Source organism: Cadophora gregata (assembly GCF_030347475.1).
Source record: "Cadophora gregata isolate MNR1 chromosome Unknown scaffold_1, whole genome shotgun sequence".
NCBI classification, from domain to species: Eukaryota; Fungi; Ascomycota; class Leotiomycetes; order Helotiales; family Ploettnerulaceae; genus Cadophora; species Cadophora gregata.
Window position 1 is genome coordinate 3,244,679 of NW_026695924.1, and position 15,015 is coordinate 3,259,693.

General features: G+C 49.7%; 7 protein-coding genes across 7 annotated transcripts; 5 read left to right on the forward strand and 2 right to left on the reverse strand.

The window, feature by feature from the left end:
* Positions 1 to 129: 129 nt before the first annotated feature.
* ONS95_001037 (uncharacterized protein) lies at positions 130 to 1,509 on the reverse strand (the record flags this gene model as incomplete). The annotated part of the gene is made up of 1 exon (XM_058494219.1): positions 130 to 1,509. One exon carries the CDS (start codon positions 1,507 to 1,509, stop codon positions 130 to 132), a length of 1,380 nt encoding a protein of 459 aa, XP_058364422.1.
* A 1,002-nt stretch (positions 1,510 to 2,511) lies between these two features.
* ONS95_001038 (uncharacterized protein) lies at positions 2,512 to 3,360 on the forward strand (the record flags this gene model as incomplete). Its single annotated transcript, XM_058494220.1, has 1 exon — positions 2,512 to 3,360. The coding sequence occupies one exon, from the start codon at positions 2,512 to 2,514 to the stop codon at positions 3,358 to 3,360; it is 849 nt and encodes a 282-aa protein (XP_058364423.1).
* Positions 3,361 to 3,426: 66 nt separating this feature from the next.
* ONS95_001039 (uncharacterized protein) lies at positions 3,427 to 4,125 on the forward strand (the record flags this gene model as incomplete). Its single annotated transcript, XM_058494221.1, has 1 exon — positions 3,427 to 4,125. The coding sequence occupies one exon, from the start codon at positions 3,427 to 3,429 to the stop codon at positions 4,123 to 4,125; it is 699 nt and encodes a 232-aa protein (XP_058364424.1).
* A 290-nt stretch (positions 4,126 to 4,415) lies between these two features.
* On the reverse strand, positions 4,416 to 5,071 carry ONS95_001040 (uncharacterized protein; the record flags this gene model as incomplete). The annotated part of the gene is made up of 2 exons (XM_058494222.1): positions 4,416 to 4,843; positions 5,023 to 5,071. 2 exons carry the CDS (start codon positions 5,069 to 5,071, stop codon positions 4,416 to 4,418), a joined length of 477 nt encoding a protein of 158 aa, XP_058364425.1.
* Positions 5,072 to 5,557: 486 nt separating this feature from the next.
* Positions 5,558 to 6,304, forward strand: ONS95_001041 (uncharacterized protein; the record flags this gene model as incomplete). The annotated part of the gene is made up of 1 exon (XM_058494223.1): positions 5,558 to 6,304. The coding sequence occupies one exon, from the start codon at positions 5,558 to 5,560 to the stop codon at positions 6,302 to 6,304; it is 747 nt and encodes a 248-aa protein (XP_058364426.1).
* A 574-nt stretch (positions 6,305 to 6,878) lies between these two features.
* Positions 6,879 to 8,414, forward strand: ONS95_001042 (uncharacterized protein; the record flags this gene model as incomplete). Its single annotated transcript, XM_058494224.1, has 7 exons — positions 6,879 to 6,937; positions 6,997 to 7,094; positions 7,163 to 7,194; positions 7,267 to 7,623; positions 7,713 to 8,154; positions 8,216 to 8,302; positions 8,356 to 8,414. 7 exons carry the CDS (start codon positions 6,879 to 6,881, stop codon positions 8,412 to 8,414), a joined length of 1,134 nt encoding a protein of 377 aa, XP_058364427.1.
* Positions 8,415 to 11,768: 3,354 nt separating this feature from the next.
* On the forward strand, positions 11,769 to 14,429 carry MFSD11 (DUF895 domain membrane protein). The gene is made up of 3 exons (XM_058494225.1): positions 11,769 to 12,833; positions 12,887 to 13,201; positions 13,295 to 14,429. The coding sequence occupies exons 1-3, from the start codon at positions 12,546 to 12,548 to the stop codon at positions 13,919 to 13,921; spliced, it is 1,230 nt and encodes a 409-aa protein (XP_058364428.1). The 5' UTR covers positions 11,769 to 12,545; the 3' UTR covers positions 13,922 to 14,429.
* Positions 14,430 to 15,015: the final 586 nt, after the last annotated feature.

A 15,015-nucleotide genomic window follows, 5' to 3' on the forward strand; every position in this document is an offset into this window, starting at 1 on the left:
GGGGTTGTCACTCTCGAGTCTGCGGCCGCGCTTATCCATTGACGCGTCGCTACTGTATTGGTCAATATACCTTGTTCAGCAAAGGTCGACGTCAGACTCGACATATATTATCTGGTTGCAATTAATTATCTAAAGTTGCTTTGTTACACTGCCTGGACTTGACTTCTTCCTGACGCTACCACCAGACTTTGATGAAGATCTTTGGATCTTCGTGCCACTGCTGGATTCACCATCACCCACTCCTGGAGTTGGTGAGCGCTCACTGTCAAGAGAAGAAATGCTCGTGAAACTATTCTCTCTGACAAGAGGAGAAGGAACTTCAGGGGTTGCAGAACGTGAACCTCCAGGAGTAAGCTTTTGCACCCTGCTTCCGCTGATAGTCTTCTTCCTTCTGGCACTTGATGCACTACTTCCTCGCCGAACATGTCCTATTTGACCATCCTCCAGTTCGATGGTTGGCGTAGAGCTTCGAGATGAGTTCCTGGAATGAGAACCTGACCTGACACTCCCGCTTCGAGTCCTCTTCTGATCGTCTCCGCGAAGGCTGCTGTGCTTATGCAGAGCATGATGCGTCTTCTCAACATCAGGAGTTTTCCCACGCTTCCAGCCTCGATAGCCTGTCCACCAAAACCATCCACCTTCTTGCTTAGCGATCTTCCTCTCTCTTTCTCGGATCTTCTTCTGGAGAATCGCGCGCCGCTCATTCTCTTTCTCCCAATATTCCGTCCGGTAAATATCCCAATTCTCCCTAAAGCCAGGAGAGAAAGGCTTTGGAAGCAAAAGAAGCTTAATATAGTCTCCGCCTGGCGCCAGATCCTCATCATAGCCAGCCGATTCATCGTCCTCGTGTATGTTTGGAAGCGCATGGTGACTCCCTTTGCTTTGTATCTTTTCCGATTCCCTCAAGAGCGACTGGTCCACAAAACGATACGAGCTCCCGCTGGTGCTCGAAAATAACCCATATGAAAACACGAAGGACAAGGTGGATAACAAGTCCCTCCATAATGGTTGCTTGATCACAACCAGCTTGCAGTTGAACCCCCTGAGACCCCTATTGGTAGTATACACCCAGCGCCTTGGCCAGCGAAAGCCTCGTTCCCATTGTCCCGTTCCCCAGACCAAAATGCCAGTCACCACGCCACCCATGAAGCACAATCGCTCAGTCATCTCCACCACCCAGTAAACAGACCCTCCCACGCCACTGCCATCCTCTCGCGGCGCAAAGTATAGCGCATACCCAAAATATAGAATCCACAAGCCGAGTAAGGTCAGGAAGAATGTATGCTGGCGCCTTCTGGTTCGTAGCTGGAGCCATTGCGCGCGCAGAGAAGCTTCGAGGATAAGAAGATTGAGGTAGATCTGTGGAGGAGACGACGGAAGAGATGCTAATGGATCTGCCAGAAGAGGAGGGCCGGATAGCTCAGGAGCTTGAATTCCAGAAGTCGCCTGGGTAGGATATTGACTCCCAGGAGGAGGCGCCCCCTTCACAATTTGATCTAGATTGGACATCGCGATGAGCTTTGGAAATGCTCGCTATTGCGCTATCATGGCTGGGTGATGGTAGGGAGTAATTGCGTGTCAAGGGGGGCTACTTCAGGCGCGCAGCGCGGTAGAATATTGAAGATCCACGATCCGTGAAGCTCTGGGCCGGACGTTGGGCTTCATGAATGAGAGAGGCTGACAATATTCGTTTGTTGTGTCTGATGACAGCCGCGGTCTTGGACGAGTCTGTACAATACGTAGCTGGACCAGGTGCTCATCAACACATCCATCCCTGCACACTCGGACTCACAACCAGTGAGCTACGGAGTACTCGTACTTTCAGGTAGGAATCAAGCCACTTCAACCACAATATATAACTTCTCAATTTATCGTACTCCATTTTGTTCGGTATACATTCATTATCCAAATTTCAATGGTTAGAAAACCGCCACAAAACTCCTGATTCATGAGTGCTTTGCTGGAAACGCCAGACGGATTTAAGCCATACGTTCCTTTATCGCCCGTGGACTTCCAGTTGCGCCGACCCTCCGACTTCAACAAATCCCATGTGGCGCGTCACCCGTCACCCACTGTTCCACGGTTCCAGTAACGAAATAGACTCAAGACAAGTACGACGCCTCGAATCGCGTCCTATAAGACCCGCATGATTCCCGTCATAGCCTCTCTATAAAACTCTCCAGGCACAGTCGTCTTGGATTGGCCAGATCACAGCACAATCGTCATCGATCCTACCTACAGCTGAGGCTTCGCATTGCCTCGCAACCGCGTAATTAGGGACCTTCCTAAATCCGATCGCAACAACCATAAAACCCACAGGCAGCCCTTTCACTTGAGTTTGGGAGGCCATTTTGCCTCTCGCAAGTAGTATTCACATTGTACCAACCACTTAACCTGCCGTCGCTCCTGCTGCGATCAGTCCCCAGCGACACTTTTGCGGGACGAACTGCTCTTCCTCATCTGAGACACATCGCCAGCCCCAGAAGCAGACCGGAGTCAACTTTCTCCACAATGACTTCCTCCACGAGCTCAGAATCCCCCGCCGAGCGCCCTCAGCAGCCAATGCTGGCTTCCCAACGAGCGAAGCAAGCAAACAATGATCCTCCCAAATTCGGCTTCTTCCCGTTGGGATACAAAGCTGCGGTGGGACAATGGTGGGCAAGCATGTCGCCAGCCGTCGCGGAACACAATGTTATGTCTTTCATACCGTATCTCCAGAAACCACCTACGCACACACAGACGGGCTCTGCGCCAGTGTCCGCGCACCAATCGAGCAGTTCCCTGAACACGGATCCGGCGGGCGAGGCGAAACCAGTTAGAACCAATTCAATAAACGATCCATATGGCCCAAGAGCCTGGTACTCGAATCTTATTCCATTGAGCGGGAAGGGTAGAGCTTTGAATGAGTTCTCGGTAGAGAGGGTAGGAGAAGAGGTGGAGGAGAACATGGTTATGTTACATGGATACGGAGCAGGTCTGGGATTCTTTTACAAGAACTTCGAAGGAATGAGCCGAGTCAAAGGGTGGAAGATATATGCATTGGACATGCTAGGAATGGGACGAAGTAGCAGACCGCCATTCAAGGTTTACGCAAAGGAGCAAGCCGGAAAGATCACAGAGGCAGAAAACTGGTTCATCGATGCTCTGGAAGAGTGGCGAATATTGAAGAAAATCGACAAATTCACACTCCTGGGCCACAGTATGGGGGGTTACATGGCTGTCGCGTACGCACTTAAGTACCCAGGGCATCTCAATAAGCTTATACTAGCTTCGCCAGTTGGTATCCCAGAAGATCCGTATGCGGTGCAAGCGGATATGCCAGAACCAGAAGAGTCATCGATGGCAAACGAGTTCACTTAAGACCAGGAAGATGACATTGTCAACAGATCGGGTAACTTGAAGACCGATGGAGACAACAACAATTTCATGAATGCAAAGTCAAAGGCAGATGCTGCCAAGACCAGTGCTGCTAAAACACCTACCCGTCGCCCAATTCCAAAGTGGCTCTCATATCTATGGGATGCCAATATCTCGCCATTTAGTGTAGTTAGATGGTCTGGTCCGCTAGGCCCCCGTTTCGCTTCCGGTTGGACATCAAGACGATTCTCGCATCTACCTCCTCAGGAATCTCAAGCCCTTCACGATTACGCCTATTCCTTGTTCCGTCAAAGAGGAAGCGGAGAGTACGCATTAGCTTACATCCTTGCCCCCGGTGCATTTGCACGCAGTCCACTGATTCGCCGGATCCATGGCGTGGGGAGACAGCCACTTCCATCTCCAGCACAGTCAAATGCTACCACGAGCTCCACCTCGGTAGCTTCTGGTCTCAAGACCCTCGCTAAAGAGACGGGTATTCCTGTCGTCTTGATGTATGGTGAGAATGACTGGATGGATATCGCAGGTGGCTATGCTGCCGAACAAAAGCTCAAGGAGGAGAAAGCTAAGGCCTTGAAGGATGCTACGGCTGAGGAGAAGAAGAATGAGAATGGGAGTGCGAAAGTGGTAATCATCCAAAAAGCAGGTCATCACTTGTATTTGGATGGGTGGGAGCAGTTTAATGAGGTTATGAGGGAAGAGATGGAAGAGACAAAGAGACATACCAAGAAGTTTCGGGGGAGTGAATAACGGGGAATGTTGAGTAGATGAGCTTGATTTCTCGGAGTATTCATGGTTCAATGGGGCGTTCTGGACGAGCATTTTGAAAAGGAGGGTTAGAGAGAGACTTTGCAAACCGCAATTCTCATGTATCAATAATATGGTATACCTTGATTAGACGGCATAGCTTTTGTTTGCACTTTACATTTCATAAGACCAAAATAAGATCAAAATTATCTCCATTTCCGTATTTTGATTTTCAAATCTACCATTTCTATCTCAATACGAGAATCGCTGAACCTGAATATGCCTTTCCACACTCAATGCAGCACATCATACTCATTAATCGCCTTCACCTTCTCCGCACTCGCACTACTCTCATCAAACCTATACTCCAACCACTCCCTCACCAACCTCCTCGCCAACTCCAACCCAATAACCCTCTGTCCCAAACACAGCACCTGCGCATCATTACTCAGCACCGCCCTCTCCACGCTGAAACTATCATGCGCCGTCACGGCCCTCACGCCTGTGACCTTGTTCGCAGCGATGGCGACGCCGAGCCCGGTCCCGCAGATGAGGAGGGCTCGGTCCGCTTTGCCTTCGCTGATGAGCTTTGCTGCGGAAACGGCAAAGTGTGGGTATGCGGTTTTGTCGGAGGCGCTGAGGGGCCCGACGTCGTGGACTGAGAGGACGTGAGGGGAGGATTTGAGGTCGTTGGTTAAAGTGGTTTTGTAGTCGAAGCCCGCTGTGATGTGTTAGTAAGTAACTTTAATCCTTGTTGCTCAGATGGCTGGCAATGAGGAGGCGAGAAGTGCAATGGAGTGAAGCGGAGAAAGGTAAATAAGTAAGTAAATTGTAAAAATTGAGAGAGTATATTGTTGGCATGTCAATAGCATGAAAAGAAAAGAAAAGAAATGTACGAACCATCGTCACCACCAACCACAATTCTCAAGGGCTTGGGTTCTGTAGCCATTGTTTGGATTGTGGAGAAGCGGGGTAGCGAAACCTTGAATCTATGGGTCTGAACTCAAGACTAAGAACTTCAAGCTGTAAAATTTCGAATGGCGACGAAGATATAAAGCATTAAGAATGTTGAAAAGCAGATTTATATGATGGCAAACTTGACAAGTCAGCCATCTTTAATGACGACGGGAACCTTTGCTGTAAAAGTCGCCCGGCAGGTGTCTACCCCGCGGTTTGGTGGCTAAAATGAGAGGCAGATCCGGAACACCTAAAAAGGGCAAGCCGGAGGTGGGGGAGGATTTTGAAGCTTCAGGGGTTAGCTACTTGATAGTGGGGTTATGGTTCTTGATTTTATTGCGTACTTGTCATATCTCATATCATACCTTTGACTTTATTGGCTGTTAGTAGAAAGTGAAGCTTAAGAGAATCCCAATTCTCGCTCAGAACAGCACACTGACACTACCTACTCTTGAAAAATCCAGTCATCTTCTCAGCCATGCCTCCATCAAACCCCCAACGGCAACGAACCGTCGGCGTCTCCCTCAAAATGTACTTCACCCTCTCCCAAACCGCCTCCTACATCGCGGCCTGCGCCCCCCTAGGACCCCTCGCCCTCACCCTCAACGTCGACCTCTTCATCATCCCAGACTTCCTCTCCCTAACAGCAAGCAGCACCGCTCTCCGCCTAGAAGCACCCACCATCCGGCTCGGCGCCCAAGACTGCTTCTGGGAAGACAGCGGCGCCTTCACGGGCGAAGTGTCGCCTGCTGTGCTGAAGAGTCTAGGGTGTTCGCTTGTGGAGCTGGGTCATGCGGAGAGGCGGCGGTTGTTTGGGGAGAATGACGAGTTGGTGGCGAGGAAGGCCAGGGCGGCGGAGAGGAATGGATTGATGCCTTTGGTGTGTATTGGGGAGGAGAGGAATGGGTCCGTTGAGGAGGCTGTGAGGGAGTGTAGGCCGCAGATTGAGTCTGTACTTGAGGTTACGAGTGAGGAGGTTATCTTTGCTTACGAGCCTGTTTGGGCTATTGGCCAGCCGGCACCTGCTGCACCGGAACATATCAATGCGGTTGTGGGTGAGTTGAGGGGGATCTGTGGGGAAAGGAAAGTTAGGTTTTTGTATGGGGGAAGTGCTGGACCGGGGACTTTTGAGAAGATCAAGGGAAGTGTTGATGGATTGTTCCTGGGAAGGTTTGCGCATGATCCAGAGAGATTTGCTCAGGTGGTACGTGAGGTTGGCGCTTGATGAACTGTGGGAAAGATCATCTTTGCGAGCGGCCGAGATTCTGGTATCTAGTAGATAAATACCATTAGACTCTTATGTGTTCACGCCGCACCGCATCTCACCAAAAACAGAAGTATCCGGATTCACCACGGACATCCGAAGAGATACTTAAACCTCTTACGAACACATTGAGTCGAGTCGGCCTCCACATTCGTGGCACCAGCCTATCAGTTGCAATCCCGTGCCTCGACTAGGAGTTAATAGAGTGCATCCAAGCTTTCCATCGTCCAAAAGTCCTGGGTAAACTTGACATTTGACAAGGTTCGAGCCATGTGTTGCCCGAGAGCTATGCAACCTCCAGTAACTCTCGCCTGGGAGTGGCTGCTTTGCGAGTATTAGGTAAGCTTAAAGACGCCATGTCCTACCTTTCTCGGACCCCTTGCATTTAAACCACCAAGTGTCTGCGCGTTCTTTTCTATTGTAACATATTTTGGTTCCCGCGTCTCGTTTCGGTTTCTGATTGTTTAAAATTGTATTTCAAGCGATTTCGCGATATTCTGTTAATCGCATTGTTTACTTTCGCACCGAACCAATCATGGCGAAAACTATCGCGATACTGGGAGCCTCATATGCTGGGCTCACTGTGACGCACAAGTACTTCGCCATTTCTAACTTTTCGATTTGTAAATTCAAGTTCTGACCTTGGTGTCTAGACTTCTGAAAACCACACTGAAGGATAAGAAAGGCGAATACAAGATCGTACTCGTATCACCAACAACACACCACTACTGGAATTTGGCATCGGTAAGAGGTCAGTAACTATATGACGTCGACTCAAGCTCGAGGAATGGTAAAATGTACAGTACTGAGAATAAATAGCGATTGTACCTGGACAGATACCAGATGATAAAGTACTGAACCTCCCCAAGACCAATCACAACCTAAGAAACAAAGCTCTGAGCAGATAATTGACGAAGAAGCAGCTCTTCGCCCCAATACAACAGCATCTCGCGCCCTACAAAGATACGATAACCTTCCTTCATGGCACCGCGACCTCTCTCGACCCCTCCACCAAGACAGTTACCATAGCCACCCCCTCAAGCACAACCACAACCCAAACATACGACATTCTAGTCATCACAACAGGAAGTAGAACGAAAGATATCGTGCCGTGGAAACCCTCGCTGGATGGCTATGAAGCGACGAGAGACGGCCTGCATAAGATCCAAGAGCAGGTGAAGAGTGCGAAGAGTATTGTGCTTGGGGGAGCGGGTCCGACTGGTGTGGAGGCTGCGGCGGAGTTGGGGTTTGAGTATGGGAAGGGGAAGGAGATTACGCTTGTAAGGTCTCCTCAATCAGTTTATGAGAATTGAAGGAGTATAAAGGGGTGATTAGAAAGCGGGTGAGGTGAAACTGACCACATGTACAGATAACATCAGCCTCCCAGGTCCTTCTCGGCACGCCTCCAAACGTAGCCAAATTCGCCGAAAACGAGCTCCGAAAACTGCACGTCACAATCTTGAAAGACACTCGAATTACTTCCGCTTCACCCCTCCCAACGCCCTCGACCCAAACAGAACTCACTCTATCCTCTGGCTCCAAGATGGTCGTCGATCTGTACCTACCTACTGTAGGTGTATTGCCGAATACGGATTTCGTACCGAAGAACTTACTCAATGAGAACGGCGATGTGGTTGTTGATGATTATCTGAGGGTAAAAGGTGTGGAAGGGGTGTGGGCGGCTGGCGACGTCGTGGATATTCAGCCGAGTCAGTTTGTGTACATGCAAAAACAGGCGGCTGCTTTGGCGAAGAACTTGGATTTGGCGATTAATGGGAAAGAGCCTGTGTTGTATAAATATGATGGGGCTCGTGAGTTGTCCTTCAATAATTGCCCACTTAACATTGGTTGCTGTGACTGACGGGCGAATAGCGATGATGGCAGTAGCTCTGGGCCGTAGTCGAGCTACAGGCAGGTTTGGTAACAATCGTTTACCGAGTCTGATAGTGTGGTTTCTGAGTAAGTTCCCTGGAGTAAGAAAAGATGGATTGAACAGATGCTAATCAGAACAGAGGGTCGTACTCTCGGAACGCAGAACTTGCAGAGTTTAGTCTCGGGAAATGGTGCTTGATACTGGAAGAACTTGAGTTGTAGATGTCAGGCTGAAGAAACGGCAAACGTGAGAGGGGGATGTTGACGAGAAAATCCGCAGGAAGCTGGTGATTGTTTATACCCTTCTTTTGAATTTGCTGAAACAAGGGTGTTGTACGGCTGGTAGATCAATAGTAATGATGAGTCAACTGAATCGGTTGGGATGAGCTACCCAAGAGTATATGAATGGGTACATCTCATCACCTGTCAACAGACAGTAAATAGCGGGGGATGCTTGAACGAGCCAGGAATCAGAACTCGTTTCGATAGCAGGTCGCAACTTTGCTAGTCTCGCTTCAAATTTGGTCCATTGGCAGTAGTCTACTTGCGAGAAAGATGGTGAGACTGGCAAATTCGATCTTGACATAGGAAATACTGGAATTAGAGACACACTTGCCTACATTCTCTCCTTTTCTTTTGCTCTTGCCTCTCTCCATCCCTACTAGGTAGAGTCTTCTCTTACCTTCGATGTCAACAAGAAGGCTAAGTGTCGTTGGGTCGGGCCCTCTCATTCTCAATATTTTCAAGTTTCAAGGCCTTATGCGACACCAGCACGATATGCGCTTAAGGAGGCAGGCAATCTGTCTAGCCGCCACTGTACCTCCGACGGTGACCAGCAAAAGCATGTGTCCGACCATTGAAAATCGTTCAGCGCATAGCGCACAGCGTGCAGCTCATTCCATCTTGGCCTTACAAGAAGTATGCCTAGCGACTGAGAACGAGGTACGCTTGCTGGCTCAGATCGTACGAGGGCGACGCTGATTTCCAAGAGCTCGTTCCGACTCTGATCGCCGAAAGTATACAAATGCCCTCGACATTGTACAAGGCGTGGGGTGTAGTTGACTTCCTTATGGCAAGAGTGTACATGAATGTCCCAAAAGAGTCCTTGGGAGGCAGAGCATTGTTGCATGTAGTGTGTTCCTGTGCTGTGTAAAGATTTTACTGCACCAATCCTCGTTCTCGAGTACAGAGGTTTCCAGCCCAGCTTATTGACCGGTCGAGTGCGCAAAATATTCGCAGAAGAGTTCTCTGACCAAAAAAAGTAGCATCTGCAACACAGCATCCAGTATATTTGTCCGGATCAGGTCTGGCTTGGTGGAGACATCGCAAATATCGAAATCTGCCCCCACTTCGCTTTCCTAAGCTCAACTGTACGGATTTTGGTGGGTATCAGAAGCGGTTTGAGACTTCATAAGTCATGATACAGCAAGTTAAGGTTGTAGATTTGGGCTGGCCAGAGACTGTAGTATTATCGAGAGATTTTGTATCGTGGAAAGCATAATGTTGTGGTAAGTTGGAGGACGTGGTTCGCTGCAGTGATGATTGTTCTGTTGACGTCCGATAGCATTGCTCACCTATCTTCGTAGTCTAGGTTATCTAGCTGTCATCGACACATCGCTCCTAGGACCGAATGTCCATTTTTGTTGATCGAGTCGTTCAGATGAAGCAAGCATGGACCCAATTTGTTGTTCAATCGCATCGTCTGGCTGCAACAATCCACGCCCCTGGCAAGACTCCAAACTGATTCTTGTGCTTGTGGAATGGACTCCATGTTTCAAAGACAACAGTCCGCCTTGAGGAAGTCAGAAAAGTATGAAGAGTCAAACATTGTCTTTGTTTGAGAAGGAAGGAAGGCAAATCTTGAATTCGTTGCATAAGTCCAGTGACCAACAGTTTACCTTAAGATAATTAGCCCTCATGGAGCCGCTTCATACGCAGGAAAATGGGGCAGTGGAGCAAGTTCAGAGCCGCGATCTTTACCCCAAGTGCGCAGTTCTGGAAGTTGACGTTGGGGAACATCGGCGTACCTGCTTCGATAGATGGACAATTGTCAGCAGATGTAGATTGCCTTTCGAGTGAGTGGTTGAATAGTCATCAACAGACGGGTTGAGTATTCCGTCCAGCGCCCTGAAAGTTGATTGCACATGGCCGAATGGTTTACTTGCCCCTCGAAGAATTAGTCGTTGTCATTGGTCTGGTTCTCGAGAGTGAAGATGGGATAGAGAATCAACATCAAAACATCAATCAAGAAAGTGGACCGGTTTGGTGGGAAGTAACCTACACTTGAAGGCTGAGAAAGCCACACTACTACGTAGTGACAGAAGCTCTCAAGTAATGTTCTCTGAGGCAATGCCAACCCCACCTGATAGCCATGGCTTTCAGGAGAAAGATAAGACCCGAGTCTGTGGTTCCACTGATAGTCAACTCCTGCAGAGTGTGAATGCTCTTGGCACCTCCATGCCGCAGAACTCGGTGTGATTTGTCGTTACTTTGCAAATGGAGCTTTGCCTGGGTATTGTAACACCTCACCTCGCCAGAGTTCAGCGCGTGCCTGTTTTCCAGTAGGCCGGAGGATTGCAGTAGACTGCATCGTTCATCCCAATTGAGGGAGATACATCGTCATGTAACCGCAACCACAACCACAACCACAACCACAACCACAACCATAAGCACACCACGACACTAAGACGGACCACGAATTGTAACCTTGGAATCAAATGCTCTTGCCCTGACCTGACTTGACAGTGGCTGACTCGCCGTGCCGTTCCGCGCATCACGTGTATCTTCACATCAAACTTGAAATGCTACCACTCTCAGTCTCTGGAACCCAGCTTCCTTGGCTTATCCCTATCCCTATCCCTATCCCTTTGTTTTCCGACGCTGTGGAGTTGCACCTAATCAATTATGGAGAAGCAACCATGGCTCATGGGCAACACTGAGTAAATCGCCAAGAGCCAGGCATCTGACTGCCGTCGGGTCCAGATATCCCGGCTCTACGAGTAACTCGAAATTGATGGCCACTCCGGTGCATGAGCGTCGCCAGATTGGCGCTCTCTGGTAATCCTCGCGTCTTCTGGATGCAGATGGGGGCTGTCGCAGCGTCGCCTCACTGGGCAGCCCGTGTAGAGGGCGTAAATTTACCATTGGCTATGGGTCTGAGTGGCACGCTACCCATTCCCCAATACGAGTGCGCTGAGGGACGTGCCAGTGCCACTGGCGCTGATTGACTTTCGGTGGCTGCTACAGTACTGTAAAGGATGCCAGGGAAGGATGGTCGCTGGACGGGTGGTTGTGCGGCTTGAGAAGTTTGTTGCAACCTCCCCTCGCGTTGCAGACTTGCTGTTGACACTCGAGAGAGGGATAGAGAAGACTGAACAATCGCAGTGCGAGGATAAGGAAAACATGGGTATGGCTTCAAAAGTGTTGACGCGCTCGAGGCGAGGCGAGGCGAGGCGACATCTTTACTGGGGCGATACAGTAGAGCTAAATTTACTGCTCGTGAGACAGCTAACTTAAACTCGTTCCCAGACAGACGGACAGACAGACGGACAGACAGACAGACAGACAGACAGACAGATAGACAGCTCGTACAAGAATGGCACGTTACATACAAAGATCGACATGGATCCGTGGCGGTACTGGGTGGGTGGATTGGGTGCGACTGGGGCTAGCGAGATGCGATAAGGTATGCAACCAGCCACTGGGCGACGTCGGGGGGAAGCTGGCAGCCTGGCAGCCTGGCAAGCCTGGGCTGCGCTGGGCTGCAGCGGTGGAAGGATCCAAGGATGGCTGGCTGCTGGACGGACGGCTTGCTATTCTCACCACTCACGGCGCTCACTACTACTACTACTCCCCCCTCAGAGTTCGTTCCGGGCATCTCATCCCCACCGCTGATATGCGGAGAACAAGCTAAATATTAAATAGGGCCGTTTGGTGGGATGGCCGTTATCTGAGCCCCTGGACCATCTCACGTGGGGAAGCTACGCTACGGAGTAGGTAGCTTATAATTATAATATCGACAGCTTCCCTTGCGTCGCGAGTCTGGAATATCTGTTGTGTTGCCAAAGCAGAACCAGACCAGAGCAGAGCAGACCTGAGTGCTTCGCCTTCGCGATCGGACCGGACATCATCTGATTTAGGCGACATCGTCAACAAAGAAAAGGGGCATCATCCGACCTAGCACTTATTCTCCAGCTGTATCCGTCGAACTAGTCAAGCGAGATAAGGTAGAGAATTTCCGATACAAGGCCGGCTACCATAAATTTCAGCAGTTCACGTCCAGACTCTCTCCTTGATCACTTCAACAGCCACTTGCATCGCTACCCTCACAATGAGCTCGAAGCAAGAAGAAGCTGGTGTCACCATGGCACCAGCCACCACTCCTCCCCCTGGCAGCAGTGAGAAGGGTTTCGAGGAGACTCATACAGCTGTCGATCTCCCCACCGGCTGGATGTACAGGCAACGCAACCTCGGCAAGTTTGCCATTCCATGGTTTGCTTCACCCAAGGTCCAATTGGTTATGGTTTCATTCGTCTGCTTCTTGTGCCCTGGCATGTTCAATGCTCTAGGTGGACTGGGAGGTGGTGGAAAGACTGATGCTACCCTTGCGGATAACATGGTACATTTCTAATCTACCCCTATTCTCATACAGCTACTTACTTTTCGGTCTAGAATATTGCTCTTTACAGTACATTTGCTGTCTTTGGTTTCTTTGGTGGAACTATTGTCAACAAGCTGGGTGTCAAGTTAACTCTTGCCTTTGGAGGTATTGGATACGCCATCTACGCCATCAGTTTGCTAGCTTCCACACACGCTAATGTCGGCCCATTCAACATCATTGCGGGTGCTCTTCTTGGTATCTGCGCTGGTCTCTTATGGACTGCTCAAGGAACTATCATGATCTCATATCCCCATGAGAATGAGAAAGGAAGATACTTCGGCTGGTTCTGGGCTATCTTCAACATGGGCGCTGTCATTGGTAGCTTGGTGAGTTTCCTCTTTCTAGTTCTGTTCTTTAGAAGATATAGCATCTAAGCAGCATCTCTTATGTTGCGAAATATCAGCTGACAGCCCTACTAGATCCCATTGGGACAGCACATTCACACCAAGGACAATGTTTCTGTAGGTGACAGTACCTACATTGCTTTCATCATCCTCATGGCTTGCGGTGCATTCCTTGCTCTCTTCCTCTGCAACGCTAAGGATGTCGTTCGTGACGACGGCACCAAAGTTGTCCTGATGAAGAACCCAACCTGGAAGACCGAGTTCATTGGACTGTGGGAGACGATCAAATTCGAGCCTTTCGTGGTCCTCCTTTTCCCCATGTTCTGGTCCTCCAATTGGTTCGTCACCTACCAAGCAAGCGGAGTCAACAATGCTCACTTCGCCACCCGAACCAAGGCCCTCAACAACTGCTTGTACTATCTTGCGCAGATCATCGGTGCCTTGTTGTTGGGATACCTTCTAGATATGTCTTCTATTCGCCGTTCAGTCAGAGCTAAGGCCTGTTTGGCTATGCTCGTGGTCATGACTATGGCTATCTGGGGTGGTGGATACGCGTGGCAGAAAGGTTACACTCGTGCGACTGTTGCCGATCCCAGCTTCGTTCCAACCGATTGGACCACCTCTGGTTATGTTGGACCCATGTTCTTGTACATCTTCTATGGATTGTACGATTCTTTGTGGCAGGCATCTGTCTACTGGTAAGTTCTCACATGCAGTCATAGCCAGGCGCAAATACTGACCCCAAATAGGTACATGGGAGCACTTTCCAACTCTGGTCGTCGATCCGCCAACTACGTCGGTTTCTACAAGGGTATCCAATCAGCTGGTGCAGCCGTCATGTGGTCCCTCGACAGCAACAAGATGCCATTCATGGACGAACTGGCCACCAACTGGGGTCTCCTCATGGGTTCCCTCGTCTGCGCCGCACCCATCATCTTCTTGAAGATCAAGGATACAGTCACCGTTGAAGAGGATTTGGCTGGCACGGATGAGACACTCGCGGATGTTCTCCCCTCAGGACACCCAGAGAAGACTGTGGTATAAATGGGGCATCGAGCCTGGGAAGGTTTTGTATAATATCAAGTGGTAACAGGAGGAGTTTTGGGACTAAGTAGATACGAGTCTTCTTTTTTTGTATGTAAATCAAGTAAGCTGCGACAAAAAGAGGATTGCTAGCGAGTTCTAATGGATATTTTGAACGAAAATTGCCATCTTGTACGTTCTCTGAACATTCGCTATGTCGACTCTTGGTTTCTACTACCCTCAGAATCACAACCCCCAACACAAATCCCCACCTCACAACCACCAGAACCCACTCCCTCACCCACCCAGCACCCACATAAAACCTATTCGCCTCACAACTCAACCCCGGACTCTCATCTACAATCTCATGATCATACCGTCCGAGAATTTTAAGGCAGATAGTCTGCCCGTTGCTGAAGACAGGCGTGCATGTCATGGCTAGATTTTCTGGGGAATGGGAAGTTAGGTGGAAGTGATGATGCGGTGTTGATGGTGATAGTGATGGTGATCATGGTGGTGGCTGGGTCGGGATGTTGGGGTGGTGTTGAGACGCAGGGTTATGGTGGTGAGGAGGAGCGCGAGGGGAGGGCTCATTGGAGGGGGCGCGTGGGGAGTGCTTCGTGGGCTTGGTATATTTCCATATGCTTTGGACTGGATCTGCTGCGTGGTTATAGCTAGGTGTGGTGTTGGAAAGAGTGGGATAGAATGGGGAAGTCTATATTGTTATGCAGAGGCAGACGGCGACGAGAGTGAAGACGCGAGATGTTTACTTG